At 46.0% G+C, this 25,129-nt stretch overlaps 1 protein-coding gene across 1 annotated transcript in view; it reads left to right on the forward strand.

Annotated features, from left to right (window-relative positions):
* The window catches only part of csmd2 (CUB and Sushi multiple domains 2), a 421,278-nt gene that overhangs the window by 174,662 nt on the left and 221,487 nt on the right, over positions 1-25,129 (forward strand). Inside the window, exons 20-26 of the mRNA XM_045225492.1 lie at positions 1,029-1,231; positions 1,652-1,843; positions 7,217-7,355; positions 8,176-8,367; positions 15,703-15,722; positions 21,844-22,026; positions 24,744-24,860. Of these exons, the coding sequence (XP_045081427.1) occupies positions 1,029-1,231; positions 1,652-1,843; positions 7,217-7,355; positions 8,176-8,367; positions 15,703-15,722; positions 21,844-22,026; positions 24,744-24,860 (1,046 nt within the window). The remainder of the gene's footprint in view (positions 1-1,028; positions 1,232-1,651; positions 1,844-7,216; positions 7,356-8,175; positions 8,368-15,702; positions 15,723-21,843; positions 22,027-24,743; positions 24,861-25,129) is intronic.

The raw sequence follows: 25,129 nt of genomic DNA on the forward strand, positions 1-25,129 counted from the left end.
CTAAAAGGGGTTGAGGTGGAGCCTAAATGTTAAGTTCACATGAGGGGAACAGGGAGAAAAAGTATAAAAACTTAACTGTGCCATTCGTTGCACAAGTTGAACAGTTTGCACACCCTATGTGTTACAAATTAGATGTAGCTGTTGTATACACAGTAGTGTTCTTTAACATGGATAGTTTCTACTATCTCAATAAGAACAATAAGCTCAATTTACATGTAGACATATCAACGCGTAACCAAATTTACTTAGAAATGTGAGTTCTAGATATGTCATTCTACTTGAAAGCAAGTCTAAGAAGCGGTAGTTCTGTTCTATGGGCGCTATTTCTATGCTTCCCGTTGTTAAGATTTGTTTATGCGTCTTTACTTTCGGTTTAGTACACCAGCTACAAACAGCTGAAACAACAATATGTTTGGTCTATTTCACTTGCTTTTGCAATGTAAACATATGTTTCCCATGCCAACCAAGCTCTTTGAGTTGAATTGAATGTACCTATCACCTGTTCCGTCTCCTTGATATGACCTGTTCCGGCTCCTTGATATGACTTGTTCCGTCTCCTTGATATGACCTGTTCCGTCTCCTTGATATGACCTGTTCCGTATCCTTGATATGACCTGTTCCGTCTCCTTGATATGACCTGTTCCGTCTCCTTGATATGACCTGTTCCGTCTCCTTGATATGACCTGTTCTGTCTCCTTGATATGACCTGTTCTATCTCTCTGTCTCTCTCTATCTCTCTAAACCGTCACCTGTGGTCTGCCTCTCTGTCTCATTGTCTCTATAACTCGTCTCTCTGTCTCTATAAGTTTACCCAGACTTCAGATGTCTGGGTAAAGAGAGTGTTACTGTTGGAGGATTCGCTGCGCTCCTTTCCCTCTCACCTATCTCCTAGCTACCTGTCCACCTCTGTATATTTCCTATTTTCCTCCTACCTATTGCCCAGTAACTAACTCATTGGATTGTCCTTATCCACATCTCCGTCTCCTCCCCTCTACCCCATGACTGACCTCCTCTTCCTCTCTCCGTAGTCTCCACTTCCTGGTATTCCACACGGAGGAGGTCCATGATGTCTTGCGTATCTGGGACGGTCCTCAGGATGGAGGGGTCCTCCTGAGGGAGCTCAGCGGCTCGGCGCTTCCCCCTGACGCCCACAGCACCTTCAACACCGTCAGCCTCCAGTTCACCACCGACTTCTTCACCTCCAAACAGGGCTTCGCTCTGCAGTTCTCTGGTAAGGAGGGGTAGAGTCGGTGTGTGTCAACGTGTAGTGGAGGGGGTGAGGTTTGTGGAGTCGTGTGTATGTGGTGGGGAAGTGTTTGTATCTGTTCATCTTTAGAGGCTATATAAATCCATATAGAAAGTATCTGTCATATTTAGAGGCTATATAAATCCATATAGAAAGTATCTGTCATATTTAGAGGCTATATACATCCACATAGAAAGTACAAGTGTCTGCTAAATGACATAGTAATGGATCCTAACCTGAGATAGTTGTGGGTAACTTAGTGACTTGATGTAAATAATGTATACATGTCAATGGAAAATTAAGATATATTGAGTTTCTATTCAGCCCTAAATGTATGTACTATAGAGTTGAAAACAGCCATTATCTTCACTCCACTAACATCCTTGTGTCTTCCTCTGTCTCCAGTGTCTACTGCTACGTCATGTAACGACCCTGGTCTGCCCGCCAACGGGACTCGTAGTGGGGACAGCAGGGAGCCTGGAGACGATGTGCTGTTCCAGTGTGATCCCGGTTATGTCCTGCAGGGGGCCACCAAGATCACCTGCACGGAGATCAACAGCCGCTTCTTCTGGCAGCCTGACCCACCCACCTGCACAGGTAACTACACAGTCATGTTACCAAACCATATACCCACCTACACAGGTAACTAAATACACAGTCATGTTTCCTACCAAACCATAAACCCACCTACACAGGTAACTAAATACACAGTCATGTTTCCTACCAAACCATATACCCACCTACACAGGTAACTAAATACACAGTCATGTTTCCTACCAAACCATATACCCACCTACACAGGTAACTAAATACACAGTCATGTTTCCTACCAAACCATATACCCACCTACACAGGTAACTAAATACACAGTCATGTTTCCTACCAAACCATATACCCATCTACACAGGTAACTAAATACACAGTCATGTTTCCTACCAAACCATATACCCACCTACACAGGTAACTAAATACACAGTCATGTTTCCTACCAAACCATATACCCATCTACACAGGTAACTAAATACACAGTCATGTTTCCTACCAAACCATATACCCACCTACACAGGTAACTACACAGCTTTACATTACCAACCCAGTCTGTACCAATGGTACCTACCTACCAACTGAACCTGCTACAACAAGACCTGCTACAGTACTCCAGATGATGATCATACCATGTTGTTTCTCTGCTACCTGCTACAGTACTCCAGATGATGATCATACCATGTTGTTTCTCTGCTACCTGACAGTACTCCAGATGATGATCATACCATGTTGTTTCTCTGCTACCTGACAGTACTCCAGATGATGATCATACCATGTAGTTTCTCTGCTACCTGCTACAGTACTCCAGATGATGATCATACCATGTTGTTTCTCTGCTACCTGACAGTACTCCAGATGATGATCATACCATGTAGTTTATCTGCTACCTGACATAGCCTTTCCTACAACCACCACTTGATTGCAGTACTCGTCCTATCTCCACAGCTTAGTATGGTTCAGTACGTTAATACCACTTCAAGACACAGCTACTCCTATGTGGAATCCTCCTCAGTGACAACAAACCCAATTGACTCCTTGTCTTTCTGTCTGTCCCCTGGATATCAGTCTGCTCTCTGCGCTATTCAGCCCACAGAGAGGATACGTCCCCAATGGCACCCTGTTCCCTATATAGTTCACTACTTCTGACCAGAGCCGTATGATTCCATGGTCTAAAGTAGTGCACTATATAGGGAACAGGGTGCCATTAAGATGGCCTCAGTAATAGCAGACAAACAGCCTCTCAGACATAATGAATGACTGCTATTCATTCTCTATGATAACAGAGGGCTCCAACTTTGAGAGAGAGAGAGAGAGAGAGAGAGAGAGAGAGAGAGAGAGAGAGAGAGAGAGAGAGAGAGAGAGAGAGAGAGAGAGAGAGAGAGAGAGAGAGAGAGAGAGAGAGAGAGGGAGAGGGAGAGAGAGGGAGAGGGAGAGGGAGAGGGAGAGGGAGAGGGAGGGAGAGGGAGAGGGAGAGGGAGAGGGAGAGGGAGAGGGAGAGGAGGGAGGGAGGGGGAGGGAGAGGGAGAGGGAGAGGGAGAGGGAGAGGGAGAGGGAGAGGGAGAGGGAGAGGGAGAGGGAGAGGGAGAGGGAGAGGGAGAGGGAGAGGGAGAGGGAGAGGGAGAGGGAGAGGGAGAGAGGGAGAGGGAGAGGGAGAGAGGGAGAGGGAGAGAGGGAGAGGGAGAGGGAGAGGGAGAGGGAGAGGGAGAGGGAGAGGGAGAGGGAGAGGGAGATAGGGAGAGGGAGATAGGGAGAGAGAGAGAGAGTAATTAACAACAGCAATTAAGACATTGTAATTAGCTGCCTTGTTTAATCAGGGCCAGGCTTAATTAGTTTGAACGTTCCTTTGAAAACACAAACAGAGGGATAGAGGTTGTGGGTGTTCCTGGATCCAAGAGTTACAGGTGAAAACCTAACAGGGTTTAATATCCACAGGCATTAGTCGTCTCAATACTGTAAAACCACTTAGGTGTCCTTTAATGACTTAGCCAAATACATTATATGGACACTGCAGTGTGGTGACCTATTCAAATACATTATACTGAATGGACTCTGCAGTGACTTAGTCAAATATAGGGGTCTGTTTAGCTCGATAGCAAACCACACACCCTCAGAAGCCAGAGCTAGCTATGCTAATAGAATACAGCACATGAAGCCAATGGATTGGGTCCTGCAGTCATTTAGTCAGTTATCCACATAGGAGAACTTTGGTGACTTAGCCAACTTCAGAGCATCTTTTTAGCTCAGTAGGAAAACCACATGCCCACAGAAGTTAGTGACTGTTTGATTTCATCCAGCAGTCTGCTATGCAGTAGCAGTAGATCCTGGGGACGAGGATAGTAAAAGTATGATTCAGCAGGTAAAAGGGTTTCTTCCAATGGAGTGGCTTACTAGTTCCTCCATCATTGGAACTACTTTATAATGTGATCTTGTTATCTCTCTCCCTGTATCATCATGTTTCTTCTCTCTCCCTGTATCATCATGTCTCCTCTCTCTCCCTGTATCACCATGTCTCCTCTCTCTCCCTATATCATCATGTCACCTCTCTCTCCCTGTATCATCATGTCTCCTCTCTCTCCCTATATCATAATGTCTCCTCTCTCTCCCTGTATCACCATGTCTCCTCTCTCTCCCTGTATCATCATGTCTCCTCTCTCTCCCTGTATCATCATGTCTCCTCTCTCTCCCTATATCATCATGTCACCTCTCTCTCCCTGTATCATCATGTCTCCTCTCTCTCCCTATATCATAATGTCTCCTCTCTCTCCCTGTATCACCATTTCTCCTCTCTCTCCCTTTATCATCATGTCTCCTCTCTCTCCATGTATCACCATGTCTCCTCTCTCTCCCTGTATCACCATGTCTCCTCTCTCTCCCTGTATCACCATGTCTCCTCTCTCTCCCTGTATCACCATGTCTCCTCTCTCTCCCTGTATCACCATGTATCCTCTCTCTCCCTGTATCATCATGTCTCCTCTCTCTCCCTGTATCATCATTTCTCCTCTCTCTCTCTGTATCATCATGTCCCCTCTCTCTCCCTGTATCACCATGTCTCCTCTCTCTCCCTGTATCATCATGTCTCCTCTCTCTCCCTGTATCATCATGTCTCCTCTCTCTCCCTGTATCATCATGTCTCCTCTCTCTCTCTGTATCATCATGTCTCCTCTCTCTCCCTGTATCATCATGTCTCCTCTCTCTCCCTGTATCATCATGTCTCCTCTCTCTCCCTGTATCATCATGTCTCCTCTCTCTCCCTGTATCACCATGTGTTCCCCTCTCTCCCTGTATCATCATGTCTCCTCTCCTCTCTCTCCCTATATCATCATGTCACCTCTCTCTCACTGTATCATCATGTCTCCTCTCTCTCCCTATATCATAATGTCTCCTCTCTCTCCCTGTATCATCATGTCTCCTCTCTCTCCCTGTATCATCATGTCTCCTCTCTCTGCCTGTATCATCATGTCTCCTCTCTCTCCCTGTATCATCATGTTTCCTCTCTCTCCCTGTATCACCATGTCTCCTCTCTCTCCCTGTATCACCATGTTCTCTCTCTCTCCCTGTATCACCATGTCTCCTCTCTCTCCCTGTATCATCATGTCTCCTCTCTCTCCCTGTATCACCATGTTTCCTCTCTCTCCCTGTATCATCATGTCTCCTCTCTCTCCCTATATCATAATGTCTCCTCTCTCTCCCTGTATCATCATGTCTCCTCTCTCTCCCTATATCACCATGTTTCCTCTCTCTCCCTGTATCATCATGTCTCCTCTCTCTCCCTATATAATCATGTCTTCTCTCCCTCCCTGTATCATCATGTTTCCTCTCCTCTCTCTCCCTGTATCATCATGTTTCCTCTCTCTCCCTATATCATCATGTCTCCTCTCTCTCCCTGTATCACCATGTCTCCTCTCTCTCCCTATATCATGTCTCCTCTCTCTCCCTGTATCATCATGTTTCCTCTCCTCTCTCTCCCTGTATCATCATGTTCCTCTCCTCTCTCTCCCTGTATCATCATGTTTCCTCTCTCTCCACATATCATCATGTTTCCTCTCTCTCCCTGTATCATCATGTTTCCTCTCCTCTCTCTCCCTGTATCATCATGTTTCCTCTCCTCTCTCTCCCTGTATCATCATATTTCCTCTCCTCTCTCTCCTTGTATCATCATGTCTCCTCTCTCTCCCTGTATCACCATGTCTCCTCTCTCTCCCTGTATCACCATGTCTCCTCTCTCTCCCTGTATCATCATGTCTCCTCTCTCTCCCTGTATCATCATGTCTCCTCTCTCTCCCTGTATCACCATGTTTCCTCTCTCTCCCTGTATCATCATGTCTCCTCTCTCTCCCTATATCATAATGTCTCCTCTCTCTCCCTGTATCATCATGTCTCCTCTCTCTCCCTGTATCATAATGTCTCCTCTCTCTCCCTGTATCATCATGTCTCCTCTCTCTCCCTGTATCATCATGTTTCCTCTCTCTCCCTGTATCATCATGTCTCCTCTCTCTCCCTATATCATCATGTCTCCTCTCCCTCCCTGTATCATCATGTTTCCTCTCCTCCCTCTCCCTGTATCATCATGTTTCCTCTCTCTCCTATATCATCATGTCTCTCTCTCTCCCTGTATCACCATGTCTCCTCTCTCTCCCTATATCATGTCTCCTCTCTCCCTGTATCATCATGTTTCCTCTCCTCTCTCTCCCTGTATCATCATGTTCTCTCTCTCTCTCTCCCTGTATCGTCATGTTTCCTCTCTCTCCACATATCATCATGTTTCCTCTCTCTCCCTGTATCATCATTCCTCTCCTCTCTCTCCCTGTATCATCATGTTTCCTCTCCTCTCTCTCCCTGATCATATTTCCTATCCTCTCTCTCCCTGTATCATCATGTCTCCTCTCTCTCCCTGTATCATCATGTTTCCTCTCCTCTCTCTCCCTGTATCATCATGTCTCCTCTCATCTCTCCCTGTATCATCATGTTTCCTCTCCTCTCTCTCCCTGTATCATCATGTTTCCTCTCCTCTCTCTCCCTATATCATCATGTTTCCTCTCCTCTCTCTCCCTCTATCATCATGTCTCCTCTCTCTCCCTGTATCATCATGTTTCCTCTCCTCTCTCTCCCTGTATCATCATGTCTCCTCGCATCTCTCCCTGTATCATCATGTTTCCTCTCCTCTCTCTCCCTGTATCATCATGTTTCCTCTCCTCTCTCTCCCTATATCATCATGTTTTCTCTCCTCTCTCTCCCTCTATCATCATGTCTCTCTCTCTCCCTGTATCATCATGTTTCCTCTCCTCTCTCTCCCTGTATCATCATGTCTCCTCGCATCTCTCCCTGTATCATCATGTTTCCTCTCCTCTCTCTCCCTGTATCATCATGTTTCCTCTCCTCTCTCTCCCTATATCATCATTTTTCCTCTCTCTCCCTGTATCATAGCTCCATGTGGGGGGAACCTGACGGGCCCCACTGGGCTGATCCTGTCCCCAGACTACCCCGAGCCGTATCCTCACGGACGAGAGTGTGACTGGACCGTCTCTGTCACCCCTGACTACGTCATCGCACTCAACTTCAACCAGTGAGTGTTACCCTGGGCACTAATGGCATACGCACATAGGCTACACACCATGCATGGATATTGTCAATGTTGACGTCAACTAAAGTCCATTTTTCTGTCGCAGTCAACTTCAACCAGTGAGAATGACACTGATTACACACATAGAGGCAAATCCTAACTTCCAATTAAAATGTTCACTTTGTCATGCATTGATGCCAATGGGAGACTTTAAGTCGAAGTTTGGATTCGCCCCCATAGAGACCACGCAAGGACAGTGTCAACATTATTGTATGGTCAGTTCATAGGTTCAAGAATACTCCTTACCCACATTATTCCCTGGTCAGTTCAAAAACACGTTGCACTATTCACATCTATGGTAGCTAGGTATGAAAAACACATGTTACACTATTCAAATTATCATGATATATTTTCTATTATAAACTGGGTGGTTCGAGCACTGAAATCTGATTGGCTGACAGCTGTGGTATATCAGACCGTATACCACGGGAATGATAAAACGTTTCTTTTTTATTGCTCTAATTACGTTGGTAACCAGTTTATAATACCAATAAGGGAGTTTGTGGTATAAATTGTTCCTAAGAACATCCCATATTGGCCATATACCACATGCCCTCGTGCCTTATTGGCCATATACCACATGCCCTCGTGCCTTATTGGCCATATACCACATGCCCTCGTGCCTTATTGGCCATATACCACATGCCCTCGTGCCTTATTGGCCATATACCACATGCCCTCGTGCCTTATTGGCCATATACCACATGCGCTCGTGCCTTATTGCTCTAATGTAACCTACTCTCTCCATCTCTGTGTTGTTCAGGTTCGGTCTGGAGCCCAGCTATGACTTCCTCCATATCTATGATGGTCCTGACTCCCTCCACCCTCTGCTGGGGAGTTTCTACGGTACTGACGTCCCCGACCGCATCGAGAGCAGCTCCAACACACTGTTCCTCGCCTTCCGCAGTGACGCATCTCTCAGCAGCAACGGCTTCATCCTGCAGTACACGGGTAGGTCGCCCCCTAGTGCCGGGAGGAGTGAAGTGCTTCTGTGTTTTTGGTCTTTTGTAGTAGTGGTTTTGTAGTACTGGAGAATGAGAAGTGGGGGAAAGAGAGAGATGGGTGGGGCGAGAGAGAGAGAGAGAGAGAGAGAGAGAGAGAGAGAGAGAGAGAGAGAGAGAGAGAGAGAGAGAGAGAGAGAGAGAGAGAGAGAGAGAGAGAGAGAGAGAGAGAGAGAGAGAGAGAGAGAGAGAGAGAGAGAGAGAGAGAGAGAGAGAGAGAGAGAGAGAGAGAGAGAGAGAGAGAGAGAGAGAGAGAGAGAGGTGGATGAGGGAGAGATGGGGGAGAAAGAGAGAGAGAAAGAGAGAGAGAGCGAGGTAGATCAGAAAGAGAGAGAGTTGGGAGAGAGAGAGGTGGGTCAGAGAGAGAGAGAAATAGAGAGAGAGGATAGAAATAGAGAGAGCGAGGAGAAAGTGTGTGTGTGTGTGTGTGCCAAAGCTCTGTTTGATCAATGTGTCTCTGTCGTCTGTCGCCACACTAAAGGCTTCTGATAAATTAGAGCAAACGGACGTTTGTTGTTAAACACTCCTTTGGCTCGGTGTGCTGACCGACCCCGCTTTGTGGTTTGTTTGGAGCGCCGTCTAAGCTTGTTTGATCACAGGCGACAGTACAATACGGTACACACTGTTTGTACACGATCACAGACAATCACAACCGCCCCTGTGTGTGTGGGTGTATGTGTTTCAGTTGGTCTGGTAACTGATCTGTGTGTTGTGTTTGCGGTTGTGTCTCGGAGGGTTGGGATCCTGTAGTGGTGAACATCTGTCATCAGGAATAGAGGATTCAACATATTTGGAAATGAAAGGGGCAACATCAGTTGGGACTTTTCTTTAAAGACCTGGGCTTATAGCCTAGAGAACTCAATAAGGGCTATTGTGTTAGAGTAGGCACAGCTAAAAGACAGGGAGTATCCTGTAAACTCTGTTTGGGGTAATCACAGTCAGCTTTGAATGTATTACTGAACTTCAGTAAACACATTTTGGTTGAATAAGGTACAGAATTTTGGGTAATATGAGTACTTTACATTTTGGAATGGTAGATCGTAACAGGAAAGTAGACATGAAAGGACAATAATAGCCTCTGGTTGGGGTCATTTTAGTCGAAATACAGTTTTGGGTAATGGTGGAAGAAAGTAGAGTAAAGGAAATGAGGGGAGGGGAGAGGGTAGGAGAGGAGATGTGGGGAGAGGAGAGGGTAGGAGAGGAGATGATGGGAGAGGAGAGGGTAGGAGAGGAGATGAGGGGAGAGGAGAGGGTAGGAGAGGAGATGAGGAGAGGAGAGGAGAGAGAGAGGGAGAGGAGATGAGGGTGTGGGGAGAGGAGATGGTAGGAGAGGAGATGAGGGGAGAGGAGAGGGTAGGGAGAGGAGATGAGGGGAGGAGAGGAGAGGGTAGGAGAGGAGATGATGAGGAGGAGAGGGGGAGGAGAGGGTAGGAGAGGAGATGAGGGGAGAGGAGAGGGTAGGAGAGGAGATGTGGGGAGAGGAGAGGAGAGGGTAGGAGAGGAGATGATGGGAGAGGAGAGGGTAGGAGAGGAGATGATGGGAGAGGAGAGGGTAGGAGAGGAGATGAGGGGAGAGGAGAGGAGAGGGTAGGAGAGGAGATGTGGGGAGAGGAGAGGAGAGGGTAGGAGAGGAGATGAGGGGAGAGGAGAGGGTAGGAGAGGAGATGAGGGGAGAGGAGAGGAGAGGGTAGGAGAGGAGATGTGGGGAGAGGAGAGAGAGGGTAGGAGAGGAGATGTGGGGAGAGGAGATGGTTGGAGAGGAGATGTGGGGAGAGGAGAGGGTAGGAGAGGAGATGAGGGGAGGGGAGAGGGTAGGAGAGGAGATGAGGGGAGAGGAGAGGGTAGGAGAGGAGATGTGGGGGAGAGGGAGGGGTAGGAGAGGAGAGGAGGGGAGAGGAGAGGGTAGGAGAGGAGATGAGGGGAGAGGAGAGGGTAGGAGAGGAGATGTGGGGAGAGGAGAGTGTAGGAGAGGAGAGGGTAGGAGAGGAGATGTGGGGAGAGGAGAGGGTAGGAGAGGAGATGAGATGAGGGGAGAGGAGAGGGTAGGAGAGGAGATGAGGGGAGGGGAGAGGGTAGGAGAGGAGATGAGGGGAGAGGAGAGGGTAGGAGAGGAGATGAAGGTAGAGGAGAGGGTAGGAGAGGAAATGAGGGGAGGGGAGAGGGTAGGAGAGGAGATGAGGGGAGAGGAGAGGGTAGGAGAGGAGATGTGGGGAGAGGAGAGGGTAGGAGAGGAGAGGGTAGGAGAGGAGATGAGGGGAGAGGAGAGGGTAGGAGAGGAAATGAGGGGAGGGGAGAGGGTAGGAGAGGAGATGAAGGGAGAGGAGAGGGTAGGAGAGGAGATGAGGGGAGAGGAGAGGGTAGGAGAGGAAATGAGGGGAGGGGAGAGGGTAGGAGAGGAGATGAGGGGAGAGGAGAGGGTAGGAGAGGAGATGAGGGGAGAGGAGAGGGTAGGAGAGGAGATGTGGGGAGAGGAGAGGGTAGGAGAGGAGATGAGGGGAGGGGAGAGGGTAGGAGAGGAGATGAGGGGAGAGGAGAGGGTAGGAGAGGAGATGTGGGGAGAGGAGAGGAAAGGAAAGGAAGAAAGCGAAAGAGAAGCAGATCCTGGCCTTCACCTGCTTCTTGTTCCAACCCTCCTAAACTTTTCTCCTTAATTCACTCTCTGCCATGCTAAGAGCAGTGGTTCTATAGTGTGGTCCAGCTGCTGCACCAGGTGAACCCAGTGTTGTTCTATAGTATGGTCCAGGTGAACCCAGTGTGGTTCTATAGTATGGTCCAGGTGAGCCCAGTGTGGTTCTATAGTATGGTCCAGGTGAACCCAGTGTGGTTCTATAGTATGGTCCAGGTGAACCCAGTGTGGTTCTATAGTATGGTCCAGGTGAACCCAGTGTGGTTCTATAGTGTGGTCCAGGTGAACCCAGTGTTGTTCTATAGTATGGTCCAGGTGAACCCAGTGTTGTTCTATAGTATGGTCCAGGTGAACCCAGTGTGGTTCTATAGTATGGTCCAGGTGAACCCAGTGTGGTTCTATAGTATGGTCCAGGTGAACCCAGTGTTGTTCTATAGTATGGTCCAGGTGAACCCAGTGTTGTTCTATAGTATGGTCCAGGTGAACCCAGTGTGGTTCTATAGTATGGTCCAGCTGCTGCACCAGGTGAACCCAGTGTTGTTCTATAGTATGGTCCAGGTGAACCCAGTGTTGTTCTATAGTATGGTCCAGGTGAACCCAGTGTTGTTCTATAGTATGGTCCAGGTGAACCCAGTGTGGTTCTACAGTATGGTCCAGGTGAACCCAGTGTTGTTCTATAGTATGGTCCAGGTGAACCCAGTGTTGTTCTATAGTATGGTCCAGGTGAACCCAGTGTGGTTCTATCGTATGGTCCAGCTGCTGCACCAGGTGAACCCAGTGTTGTTCTATAGTATGGTCCAGGTGAACCCAGTGTTGTTCTATAGTATGGTCCAGGTGAACCCAGTGTGGTTCTATAGTATGGTCCAGCTGCTGCACCAGGTGAACCCAGTGTGGTTCTATAGTATGGTCCAGGTGAACCCAGTGTGGTTCTATAGTATGGTCCAGGTGAACCCAGTGTGGTTCTATAGTATGGTCCAGGTGAACCCAGTGTGGTTCTATAGTATGGTCCAGGTGAACCCAGTGTGGTTCTATAGTATGGTCCAGGTGAACCCAGTGTGGTTCTATAGTATGGTCCAGGTGAACCCAGTGTGGTTCTATAGTATGGTCCAGGTGAACCCAGTGTGGTTCTATAGTATGGTCCAGGTGAACCCAGTGTGGTTCTATAGTATGGTCCAGGTGAACCCAGTGTGGTTCTATAGTATGGTCCAGGTGAACCCAGTGTGGTTCTATAGTATGGTCCAGGTGAACCCAGTGTGGTTCTATAGTATGGTCCAGGTGAACCCAGTGTGGTTCTATAGTATGGTCCAGGTGAACCCAGTGTGGTTCTATAGTATGGTCCAGGTGAACCCAGTGTGGTTCTATAGTATGGTCCAGGTGAACCCAGTGTGGTTCTATAGTATGGTCCAGGTGAACCCAGTGTGGTTCTATAGTATGGTCCAGGTGAACCCAGTGTGGTTCTATAGTATGGTCCAGGTGAACCCAGTGTGGTTCTATAGTATGGTCCAGGTGAACCCAGTGTGGTTCTATAGTATGGTCCAGGTGAACCCAGTGTGGTTCTATAGTGTGGTCCAGGTGAACCCAGTGTGGTTCTATAGTGTGGTCCAGGTGAACCCAGTGTGGTTCTATAGTGTGGTCCAGGTGAACCCAGTGTGGTTCTATAGTGTGGTCCAGGTGAACCCAGTGTGGTTCTATAGTATGGTCCAGGTGAACCCAGTGTGGTTCTATAGTATGGTCCAGGTGAACCCAGTGTGGTTCTATAGTATGGTCCAGGTGAACCCAGTGTGGTTCTATAGTATGGTCCAGGTGAACCCAGTGTGGTTCTATAGTATGGTCCAGGTGAACCCAGTGTGGTTCTATAGTATGGTCCAGGTGAACCCAGTGTGGTTCTATAGTGTGGTCCAGGTGAACCCAGTGTGGTTCTATAGTATGGTCCAGGTGAACCCAGTGTGGTTCTATAGTATGGTCCAGGTGAACCCAGTGTGGTTCTATAGTATGGTCCAGCTGCTGCATCAGGTGAACCCATTGTGGCTCCCTATACACTTTCAATTCTTCACACTAATGAACCATAACCAAATAAGACTGAAATGACTGCATCACTTGTGGGGCCCCCGTGTTGAGGATCAGTGTCGAGGTGGGTAATGTTCCTTACCTCCACCACCTGGGGGCGGCCCGTGAGGAAGTCCAGGACCAAGTCTCATAGGGAGGAGTTCAGACCCAGGCGCTATGGTGTTGAAGGCATCCTCACATATTCATTCCTTTTGTCCAGATGGTTAAGGGCAGTGTGTAGTGCAGTGGCGATTGCGTTGTCCGTGGATCTGTCAGGGAGGGGGCTGAATGTGTCGGAGAGGGAGGAGGTGATATGGTCTCTGACTAGCCTCTTGAAGCGCTTCACGATGACGGAAGTGAGTGCTACTGGTCGGTAGTCATTCAGTTCAGTTACTTTCCCTTTCTTGGGCACGTGGAGGATAATGGACATCCAATCAAATCAAGCTTTATTTATACAGCACATTTCAGACATGCAATGCAACATAATGTGCTTCACAGGAAAGAAAATACTAAAAACAATGAAAATAAAAGCTGAAATATTTACTACACAACAAATATAAGATTAAAAAAACAAAAGAATTACAATAAAATTATGTTTTTAAAATCTCTTTTAAATATGTCCCCAGTTTCAGCCCCCCTCAGGTTCTCTGGCAGGCTATTCCAGAGGCTGGGGTCATAGTAACTAAAGGCTGCCTCTCCATGCCTCTTGGTCTTAGGCTTTGGGATCGTTAAAAGGCCAGTGCCAGAGGACCTGAGGGACCTACTGGGTACATAACTTAAAAGCATGTCTGAAAGAAAAATATGTATTGGGGTGCACAATCGTGGATTGATTTAAAAACCAATGGAAGACTCTTCAAATTCATTCTAAAACTCACAGGCAGCCAGTGCAGAGACCTAAAACCAGTGTAAGCTGTGATCGCCATCTGGTCTTGGTCAGTACCCGTGCTGCAGCATTCTGAATGTTTTGCAGTTGACCAATGGCTTTCTTGGGTAGACCAGACAGGAGAGCATTACAGTAGTCAAGCCTGCTTGTAATAAAAGCATGGATGAGTCTCTCTGTATCAGCCTGAGAGAGAAACAGACGCACCTTGGCAATGTTCCTCAGGTGGTAAAAAGCTATTTTGGTCACATTCCTGATCTGTGATTCGAAATTTAGTTCAGAATCTAAAATATCACCTGGGTTTTTTACCTGGTGTTTTATCTTTATTGCCAGTGAATTAAAATGTGCAGCCAGATTCTCTCTCTGTGCTTTGGCAACAATAAGTACCTCAGTCACGTCTTGATTTAGCTGGAGGAAGTTGTGAGCCATCCAAGTATTGAAATCACTAATACAGTCGAATAATTTATTCATGGAGCTAAGATCCTCTGGTGACACAGACATGTAAAGTTGTGTATCGTCTGCGTAGCAGTGAAAATCAATTCTGTGTTTTCTGATAATGCTGCCAAAAGGTAACAAATGCTGTACAAACTGAACAGTACCAGACCCAAAATCGAACCTTGTGGAACACCACATGTGATATGTATTTTCTCTGATTTATGTTCACAAAGGGTGACAAAAAACTCTCGACCGGTAAAAAAGGTCCTAAACCCATTTTGAACTGGACCGGAGAGGCCAACCCACCTCTCCAGTCTGTCCAGAAGGACATCATGGTCAACAGAGGACAACCACCTCTCCAGTCTGTCCAGAAGGACATCATGGTCAACAGAGGCCAACCCACCTCTCCAGTCTGTCCAGAAGGACATCATGGTCAACAGAGGCCAACCCACCTCTCCAGTCTGTCCAGAAGGACATCATGGTCAACAGAGGCCATCCCACCTCTCCAGTCTGTCCAGAAGGACATCGTGGTCAACAGAGGCCAACCCACCTCTCCAGTCTGTCCAGAAGGACATCATGGTCAACAGAGGCCAACCCACCTCTCCAGTCTGTCCAGAAGGACATCATGGTCAACAGAGGCCAACCCACCTCTCCAGTCTGTCCAGAAGGACATCATGGTCAACAGTGCCGAATGCAGCACTTAAATCTAAGAGTACAAGGACAGAGAGCTGTTTGGCATCTGTGTTGGCTCTAAGATAATTTACCACTTTAACTAAGGCTGTCTCTGTGCTGTGGTGGACACCAAAACCAGATTGGAATGTTTTTTAAATGCAGTTGGCACAAAAAATTATTTAGCTGTTTGAACAACAATTTCTCCAGAATTTCACTTAAGAATGGAAGGTTGTAGATTGGCAGAAAATTGCCTAGAGCTGAAGAATTTATATTACTTTTCTTCAGAAGGGGTTCACCAAAGCAGTTTCTAGTGCAATGGGGAAAGTCCCTGTGAACAGGGAGTGATTAACAATAGCTTGCAGTACTTCAGATATGCAATTAAAAAATGTTTTGAAGAAGGTGGTGGGGATAGCATCGAGAAGGCAGGTAGAAGGCTTCAGTTGTGATATCACTTTCCTGAGCATGTCTGTGTCAACCAGGGAAAATAAATCCATAGTTCATTTGCTTGGTAGGCTAGGGCACATATCATCAAACTTCTCATCAGGTCTTGATTGACTGATACCCAGCCTAATGTTGGTTATCTTATCTCTGAAATATGTCGTAAACTCATCACATTTAGATGTGGAGGAGAGTTCACATAGGTTTGCGGGGTTAGGATTTATCAGGCCATCAATGGTTGAGAAGAGCACTCTCAAATTATTCTAATTATTAGTGATCAAGTTAGAAAAATTAGTCCATCTGGCATTTCTAAATGCCTTGTTATATATGCCAAGTTGCTCTCTCAGAATATAATCATGGACCTGCAACTTTAATTGTCTTTAATTGATCCGTTTCCTCACTCATCCATTTAGATGTGGCCTTTTTCAACTTTACTGGCATAAAAAAAAGTTATCTACTAAATCATCACAAGAGGAAGGCAGAATAGGTGGTGGAGTATTGTTCATACACTCAATAAAATCTGAAGCAACTTCAGAGGTAAGATAGCGTTAATTAATAATGTGTTCACTATTACCCTGTGTTGCTATGGGCAACACGGTAGTAAAAAATACACAGTGGTGATCAGATAAAGCAACATCAACAATAGAGGATATGTCAACAGAAAGCCCCTTGGTAATAACCAGGTCCAGAGTATGGCCGTAGAGGATATGTCAATAGAAAGCCCCTTGGTAATAACCAGGTCCAGAGTATGGCCGTAGAGGATATGTCAATAGAAAGCCCCTTGGTAATAACCAGGTCCAGAGTATGGCCGTAGAGGATATGTCAATAGAAAGCCCCTTGGTAATAACCAGGTCCAGAGTATGGCCTTAGAGGATATGTCAATAGAAAGCCCCTTGGTAATAACCAGGTCCAGAGTATGGCCGTAGAGGATATGTCAATAGAAAGCCCCTTGGTAATAACCAGGTCCAGAGTATGGCCGTAGAGGATATGTCAATAGAAAGCCCCTTGGTAATAACCAGGTCCAGAGTATGGCCGTAGAGGATATGTCAATAGAAAGCCCATTGGTAATAACCAGGTCCAGAGTATGGCCGTAGAGGATATGTCAATAGAAAGCCCCTTGGTAATAACCAGGTCCAGAGTATGGCCGTAGAGGATATGTCAACAGAAAGCCCCTTGGTAATAACCAGGTCCAGAGTATGGCCGTAGAGGATATGTCAATAGAAAGCCCCTTGGTAATAACCAGGTCCAGAGTATGGCCGTAGAGGATATGTCAATAGAAAGCCCCTTGGTAATAACCAGGTCCAGAATATGGCCGTGGAGGATATGTCAATAGAAAGCCCCTTGGTAATAACCAGGTCCAGAGTATGGCCGTAGAGGATATGTCAATAGAAAGCCCCTTGGTAATAACCAGGTCCAGAGTATGGCCGTAGAGGATATGTCAACAGAAAGCCCCTTGGTAATAACCAGGTCCAGAGTATGGCCGTAGAGGATATGTCAATAGAAAGCCCCTTGGTAATAACCAGGTCCAGAATATGGCCGTGGAGGATATGTCAACAGAAAGCCCCTTGGTAATAACCAGGTCCAGAGTATGGCCGTAGAGGATATGTCAACAGAAAGCCCCTTGGTAATAACCAGGTCCAGAGTATGGCCGTAGAGGATATGTCAATAGAAAGCCCCTTGGTAATAACCAGGTCCAGAGTATGGCTGTGGTTATGGGTGGGCCCAGTAACATGTTGGATAAAGTCCAAAGAGCTCAACAGATTAATACATCCAATGGCCTTGGAGTCAGTCTCTTTGTCAACATAATTATTAAAATCGCCCCAAAACACAATGATTTTAATCATAGTTCTGAAGAACAATAGACAATAGTTCAGAGAAATCAGTAGAGAAAGTGGGACGGTGATTTGGTGGCCTATACAGGGTTATGGCCAGCACTGGTGGCTGACATTTAAACAGTATAGCATGATGTTCAAAAGGCCCGAAGTCAAAATGTCCTTACAGCTGAGAGCAGTAAAATAGAGCCCCCCGTAATGAGAGCGACAGTACAGTCTGATGACATCCAATCAGCTTGGCGCTCAGTAATGAGGTCATTCACGAGAAAGGTTTTACTAGGGTATGCTCTAACATTTAAAAGTTCCCTATTCAATGAATGTGGGCCACTCTGCCCCTGGGGCATCTGCCTCGAGGTAACCAATGGAATAACAACCAAATTATTAATGTTACAACCACGTCATCTTGAAGCAGGTTGGTATAGCGGCCTGAGCTAGGGAGAGAGTTGAAAATGTCAGAGAACACAACAGCCAGCTGGTCTGCACATGCTCTGAGGGCACGGCCAGGGGATGCCGTCTGGGTCGGAAGCCCTGCGAGGGTTAATCCGTTTGGATGACTTACAGACAGTACGTCCTCTGTGGAGACTGACTGTGTAATGTTGTCATTCTCCTCGGCAGATCATCGTCATCGTGAGAAAACGGTGTCTAGTATGGTGGTTGGCTTTCTTTTTGTAATCCGTGATCGCTAGGAGCCCCGTACGCCTAGTGTCCGACCCGCTGAATTGCTCCTCCACTTTGTTCCTTTACTTGTGTTTCACCATCTTCGTCGATCATCTTGGTGAAGCAAGAGGGAGTCATGGTCAGAGAGGGTCTTATACCCGTGTCGAAAAGGCGCGTAGCAGTGGTCAAGAGTAGAATGTGCACGAGTTAGACGTTTCAAAGTCCACTACCACACATACACACAAACAAACACACTCGCTAACTCGCTCGCTCACTCGCTAACTCACTCACTCTCACACACACACACACACACACACACACACACACACACACACACACACACACACACACACACACACACACGAACACACACACGAACACACACACACAAACACACACACAAATGCAAACACACACACACATACAAGGGTGTGGGGAACAGAAGGCACACGTGTTTGAGTGCTCTGTCTTTCTGTGTGTTGAGCCATGAGAGGGAGGCCGCCTGGCTGGCTAACAGACCTCCATCTGCATGGAGAAAATGGAGCCCTACATCTTACACTACAAACAACAACATTACCAACAGTAACAAGACTGCCCCTTAGCAACAGGTCACAACAACATTACCAACAGTAACAAGACTGCCCCTTAGCAACAGGTCACAACAACATTACCAACAGTAACAAGACTGCCCCTTAGCAACATGTAAAAACAACATTACCAACAGTAACAAGACTGCCCCTTAGCAACAGGTCACACCAACATTACCAACAGTAACAAGACTGCCCCTTAGCAACAGGTCACAACAACATTACCAACAGTAACAAGACTGCCCCTTAGCAACAGGTCACAACAACATTACCAACAGTAACAAGACTGCCCCTTAACAACAGGTCACACCAACATTACCAACAGTAACAAGACTGCCCCTTAGCAACAGGTCACAACAACATTACCAACAGTAACAAGACAGCCAGTTAGCAACAGGTCACAACAACATTACCAACAGTAACAAGACTGTCCCTTAGCAACAGGTCACAACAATATTACCAACAGTAACAAGACGGCCAGTTAGCAACAGGTCACAACAACATTACCAACAGTAACAAGACTGCCCCTTAGCAACAGGTCACAACAACATTACCAACAGTAACAAGACTGCCCCTTAGCAACAGGTCACAACAACATTACCAACAGTAACAAGACTGCCCCTTAACAACAGGTCACACCAACATTACCAACAGTAACAAGACTGCCCCTTAGCAACAGGTCACAACAACATTACCAACAGTAACAAGACTGCCCCTTAGCAACAGGTCACAACAACATTACCAACAATAACAAGACTGCCCCTTAGCAACAGGTCACAACAACATTACCAACAGTAACAAGACGGCCAGTTAGCAACAGGTCACAACAACATTACCAACAGTAACAAGACTGCCCCTTAGCAACAGGTCACAACAACATTACCAACAGTAACAAGACTGCCCCTTAGCAACAGGTCACAACAACATTACCAACAGTAACAAGACTGCCCCTTAGCAACAGGTCACAACAACATTACCAACAGTAACAAGACTGCCCCTTAGCAACAGGTCACAACAACATTACCAACAGTAACAAGACTGCCCCTTAGCAACAGGTCACAGCAACTTTGAATTGACCTTACTTGCGTTTACTGCGTCATTATATTGTCTTTATTTTTACAAATTGAACAGGGCATTTGTCTTGTGCTTTCTCAAGGTGAGGCCGTTAGATGTCTTGTGCTTTCTCAAGGTGAGGCCGTTGGATCTAAATTCAACTAGGATGTTAATAATAAGTATGATGTGTGATGCTGAAGCTAAATGGAGCGGGGCGTTTCTCTGGTGTGGTTATATTCTATGTTGATTGATCAGTAGTTCAGGGCTCTAGCTCGGAGCATTGTAAATGATGCTACACACACACACACACACACACACACTCACACACACTCACTCACACAGAGAGAGAAATACTGGCTGAGGGCTGAGAAGGATGGTTGTGTGTAGTCAGCAGCTGTCTGTCTGTCTGTCTGTCTGTCTGTCTGTCTGTCTGTCTGACTGTCTGTCTGTCTGTCTGTCTGTCTGTCTGTCTGTCTGTCTGTCTGTCTGACTGTCTGTCTGTCTGTCTGTCTGTCTTTCTGACTGTATGTGTCTGTCTGTCTGTCTGTCTGTCTGTCTGTCTGTCTTTCTGTCTGACTGTCTGTCTGTCTGTCTGTCTGTCTGTCTGTCTGTCTGTCTGTGTCTGTGTCTGTGTCTCTGTCTGTCTGTCTGTCTGTCTGTCTGTCTGTCTGTCTGTCTGTCTGTCTGTCTGTCTGTCTGTCTGTCTGTCTGTCTGTCTGTCTGTATGTATCTCTGTCTGTCTGTCTGTTTGTCTCTGTCTACCTCCCTACCTTTACCAGTTACAGACAGGCGGGGTGGTGTGGGGAGAGGGGGATGGAGAGGTCGAGGGATCATGTATGCCTCCCTACCTCTTTCAGCCAAAGATGAGTAATGTCAATGCTAGAGGGAGTGATGGAGGGAGGGAGAGAGAGGAGGAGGGTGGAATGGGAGATGGAGGGAGGGAGACACATACAGAAAATAAATGAACCAAAAACAAATTGAACGAATCAAATCACACCATCTTTCTTCAGTTCCTACACCAGCCAAAGTTAGTTTCTGCAGCTGCATATCTGCAGATATATAACCCTTCATATTTCCTGTCTGATTTCTTGTCTAGTTTCTTGTGGGATTGTTTTTTTTCTGTCTTTTCTAATTGGTATTTTATTGGGATCTTCAGCCTGATACTGTGTACTAAAGTCTAATTAACAAAGTAACTCTACCATTTTGTCTCTCCATCCACAGAGATCCATAGAGTTAGACATCTACCACCCTGTCTCTCTCCATCCACAGAGATCCATAGAGTTAGACATCTACCACCCTGTCTCTCTCCATCCACAGAGATCCATAGAGTTAGACATCTACCACCCTGTCTCTCTCCATCCACAGAGATCCATAGAGTTAGACATCTACCACCCTGTCTCTCTCCATCCACAGAGATCCATAGAGTTAGACATCTACCACCATGTCTATCTCCATCCACAGAGATCCATAGAGTTAGACATCTACCACCCTGTCTCTCTCCATCCACAGAGATCCATAGAGTTAGACATCTACCACCCTGTCTCTCTCCATCCACAGAGATCCATAGAGTTAGACATCTACCACCCTGTCTCTCTCCATCCACAGAGATCCATAGAGTTAGACATCTACCACCATGTCTATCTCCATCCACAGAGATCCATAGAGTTAGACATCTACCACCCTGTCTCTCTCCATCCACAGAGATCCATAGAGTTAGACATCTACCACCCTGTCTCTCTCCATCCACAGAGATCCATAGAGTTAGACATCTACCACCATGTCTATCTCCATCCACAGAGATCCATAGAGTTAGACATCTACCACCCTGTCTCTCTCCATCCACAGAGATCCATAGAGTTAGACATCTACCACCATGTCTATCTCCATCCACAGAGATCCATAGAGAGTCATTATTTGAGCCGGGGTTTCTTGTCTCATTCTGTCTAGTTTGACAAACTAACTCTCTGTCTCTCTCCACAGATATCCCTTGAAATCAAAGCTTATTTTCTTAGTCTTATCTAGTCTGATTAACAAATCTTCCACTGTGTTTCGTCCCTCTCTCTCTCTCTCTCTCTCTCTCTCTCTCTCTCTCTCTCTCTCTCTCTCTCTCTCTCTCTCTCTCTCTCTCTCTCTCTCTCTCTCTCTCTCTCTCTCTCTCTCTCTCTCTCTCTATCTCTTTCTCTCTCTCTCAGAGAACCCTAGAGAGTCATGCTTTGAGCCGGGGGTGGTGAGGAACGGTACCAGGGTTGGAGCTGACCTGAAGCTGGGCTCTGTCACTACCTACTACTGTGACAGTGGATACACCCTGGAGGGAGACCCCACTCTGACCTGCATCATGGGGTCAGACAGCAAGCCCTCCTGGAACAAGCAAAAACCCATCTGCATAGGTAATGTGCCTACACCTGCGTCATGGGGTCAGACACCCTCCCCAAAATAAAAAATAAAACTGCATAGGTAACATACCGAAAAAATAAAAATCTGATATTAGAATTAGATAACTGAAATACTGATATCAAGGTAACTTACCAACATTAATGAATAAATTGGTTTCTAAATGAATAAAAGAAAAAAATTATATCTGCAGATCTGCATAGAGTGTTGTTGATGTATGTATATGTGTGTGTGTGTTGGTGCATATTCTGTAGGGTTGTGTGCCAACATGTTTAATCCTAACCACAGGGCTTCCTGTGTCTCTAGTAAAGACGCATCAGGGAGTCACCTATACACTATTTCCACTTTCAACCTAACATGATTCATGCCGTGGCTTTCTGCTTCAACCTAACATGATTCATGCCGTGGCTTTCTGCTTCAACCTAACATGATTCATGCCGTGGCTTTCTGCTTCAACCTAACATGATTCATGCCGTGGCTTTCTGCTGCGTGGCTTGTAAAAGCTTCTTGGGAATCTATTTCCGTCTGCCGGTAAGTAGGCGTAAGTGTCAAACGCACATTAGTTTGCAATTTTGTCATGTAAAAACAGGCACACTGTCATTTTCCAGCCCTTACGGTTCTGCAATTTACCTGTCATCAGCTCACTTGCGCTGAGGTGGGAGGGGTGGACATTTTCCTTAAAAACGTGTGTCAATATGCCCACTTCAGTCAGTGCAACTAGGGATATTATAAGACTGACCAAAAGCTGGTCTTACCGGTAACACATTTGGTTTTGCCAGTGGAGATGCATGCAGTAGCATGGACAGAGATTGGAATTCCTGCGATGTGACAGTTATGTCCAACAGAGGAAAGTGGTAAACTACATCACCAACGTTTTATTCAAATATCACGAGCAGCAAAATAGTCTACAGACATTCCCGTTTTCTAAATTAATTTGGACATTATTTTTGTCCAGCTTCTGTGAAAAGTTTTGGATTATGTGTGATGCCCCATTGCATGAAATGTGTCAATGACTGTAGGAAGCTTGTTTAGGAACAACAAGTTATATAAAAAGACTGCTTATTGTTTTTAGTTTATCTTTTGGTCAAAAAAAATTGCATCTTCCACTTTCCTCTGTTGGACCTAACTGTCACATCGCGGGAATTCCAATCTCTGTCCGTTGTGCTGAAAACCGCTTGTACGCTACTAGCCTTTCCTATCAATGGTGATGGTAGGCTTTAGCAATGTAACGGTGAGTAGTGGTCCTCTGTAGCTCAATTGGTCGAGCATGGCACTTGTAACGCCCAGGGTAGTGGGTTCGAACCCCGAGACCACCCATACGTAAAGATGTATGCTTTGGATAAAAGCGTCTGCTAAATGGCATATTATTATTATTATTATTATTATTATTATTATGATTATTATTATTATTATAGTAGACATTCCCCCTTTCTCTTTATATTGGATCTTTTTCCAGCTGCTTTGAAAAGTTTTGGATGTGCATAAAACCCTCCATAGTCTACGTTGTTTTGGGACTGATATTATATGCCCACGGGGCGCAGTGATGGTGTCTGTAACTGTATTTAGACATAGCCTATTTAAAACAAGTTGCTGTTTCGTTTTATTCAAATTTGATTTTAATTATTCACTGTCTTTTTAGGTCTTATCAACAGTGAATTTAATCTTGCTTATTGCCAACTTTTGGCATGTCCATGGCTCAGACATCAAGCATTTTACAGTAGGCCTATTTCAATGCCTATGTTAACAATATCTTTCCATACTGAAGACATATTTAGGAAGTATGGGATACATTTACATTTTTTAAATTTTAGTCATTTAGCAGACGCTCTTATCCAGAGCCACTTACAGTTTTAGTGAGTGCATACAATGAGGGAAAAAAATATTTGATCCCCTGCTGATTTTGTACGTTTGCCCACTGACAAAGAAATGATCAGTCTATAATTTTAATGGTAGGTTTATTTGAACAGTGAGAGACAGAATTAAAATAAAAAAATCCGGAAAAACGCATGTCAAAAATGTTATAAATTGATTTGCATTTTAATGAGTTGATGACAACACAGTGCATAAAAAACTGTAAATGCACAACTTGAAGCAACCACATATTTAGCCATGGAGCGCGTTCTGATTGGCCAGTGAGGGGTCAAGCCTCGACACACCTTAAACTTGTTTATTCATCAAAACTGAGCCCTTTCGTGTCAGCTACTGCATGAGAGAGAGAGAGAGAGAGAGAGAGAGAGAGAGAGAGAGAGAGAGAGAGAGAGAGAGAGAGAGAGAGAGAGAGAGAGAGAGAGAGAGAGAGAGAGAGAGAGAGAGAGAGAGAGAGAGAGAGAGAGAGAGAGAGAGTATTCAAGCCTCATCTCTCCAAGCTAATGCAGAGAGACACTTAGTAAACATTGCAATTTCACTCCAGCCAACACCAGGGACACCCAGCACCCGAGCAACAGACAGGATAAGTCATTTAACAATAATGGAACGGGAGAATGGTGGAAGGAAAACAGAGAAATGGAATATCACTAATGCTTCTCTCTCTCTCTCTCTCTCTCTCTCTCTCTCTCTCTCTCTCTCTCTCTCTCTCTCTCTCTCTCTCTCTCTCTCCCTCTCTCTTTCTCTCTCTCTTTCTCTCTCTTTTTTTCTCTTTCCCCTGTCTCTCCCTCTCGATCTCCCTCTTCTCTCTCTGTCTCTTCTCTGTCTGCCCCTCCCCACATCCTTCTAGCTCTGTGTGGAGGGCAGTATTCAGGGTTGGAGGGTGTGGTCTTGTCTCCCGGTTACCCAGGCAACTACAGCAGTGCCCGGACATGTCTGTACTCGGTGGCCGTGCCCAAAGACTACGGTGAGATGCCTGTCTATATCCATCACACCTGGGATCAGCGTAACCCCTCCATAATCTAATGTAAACCATTAGGGGTAAAATACAAAGCTCACTGAAGATCAACTTCTAGGGACACTTCATCTGACCACCCTCCCTCTCAGAAACCTCACAGGTCTGATATAATGGGTGGAGTTCATTATGTTATCCTCTGCATGTCTCAGCCACACTATTAATACTGATCTAGGATCAGACAGAGTATTTCACTCCTTACTCTGACACAGCGTCTAAGT

This window comes from Coregonus clupeaformis, chromosome 16, assembly GCF_020615455.1.
Source record: "Coregonus clupeaformis isolate EN_2021a chromosome 16, ASM2061545v1, whole genome shotgun sequence".
NCBI classification, from domain to species: domain Eukaryota; kingdom Metazoa; phylum Chordata; class Actinopteri; order Salmoniformes; family Salmonidae; genus Coregonus; species Coregonus clupeaformis.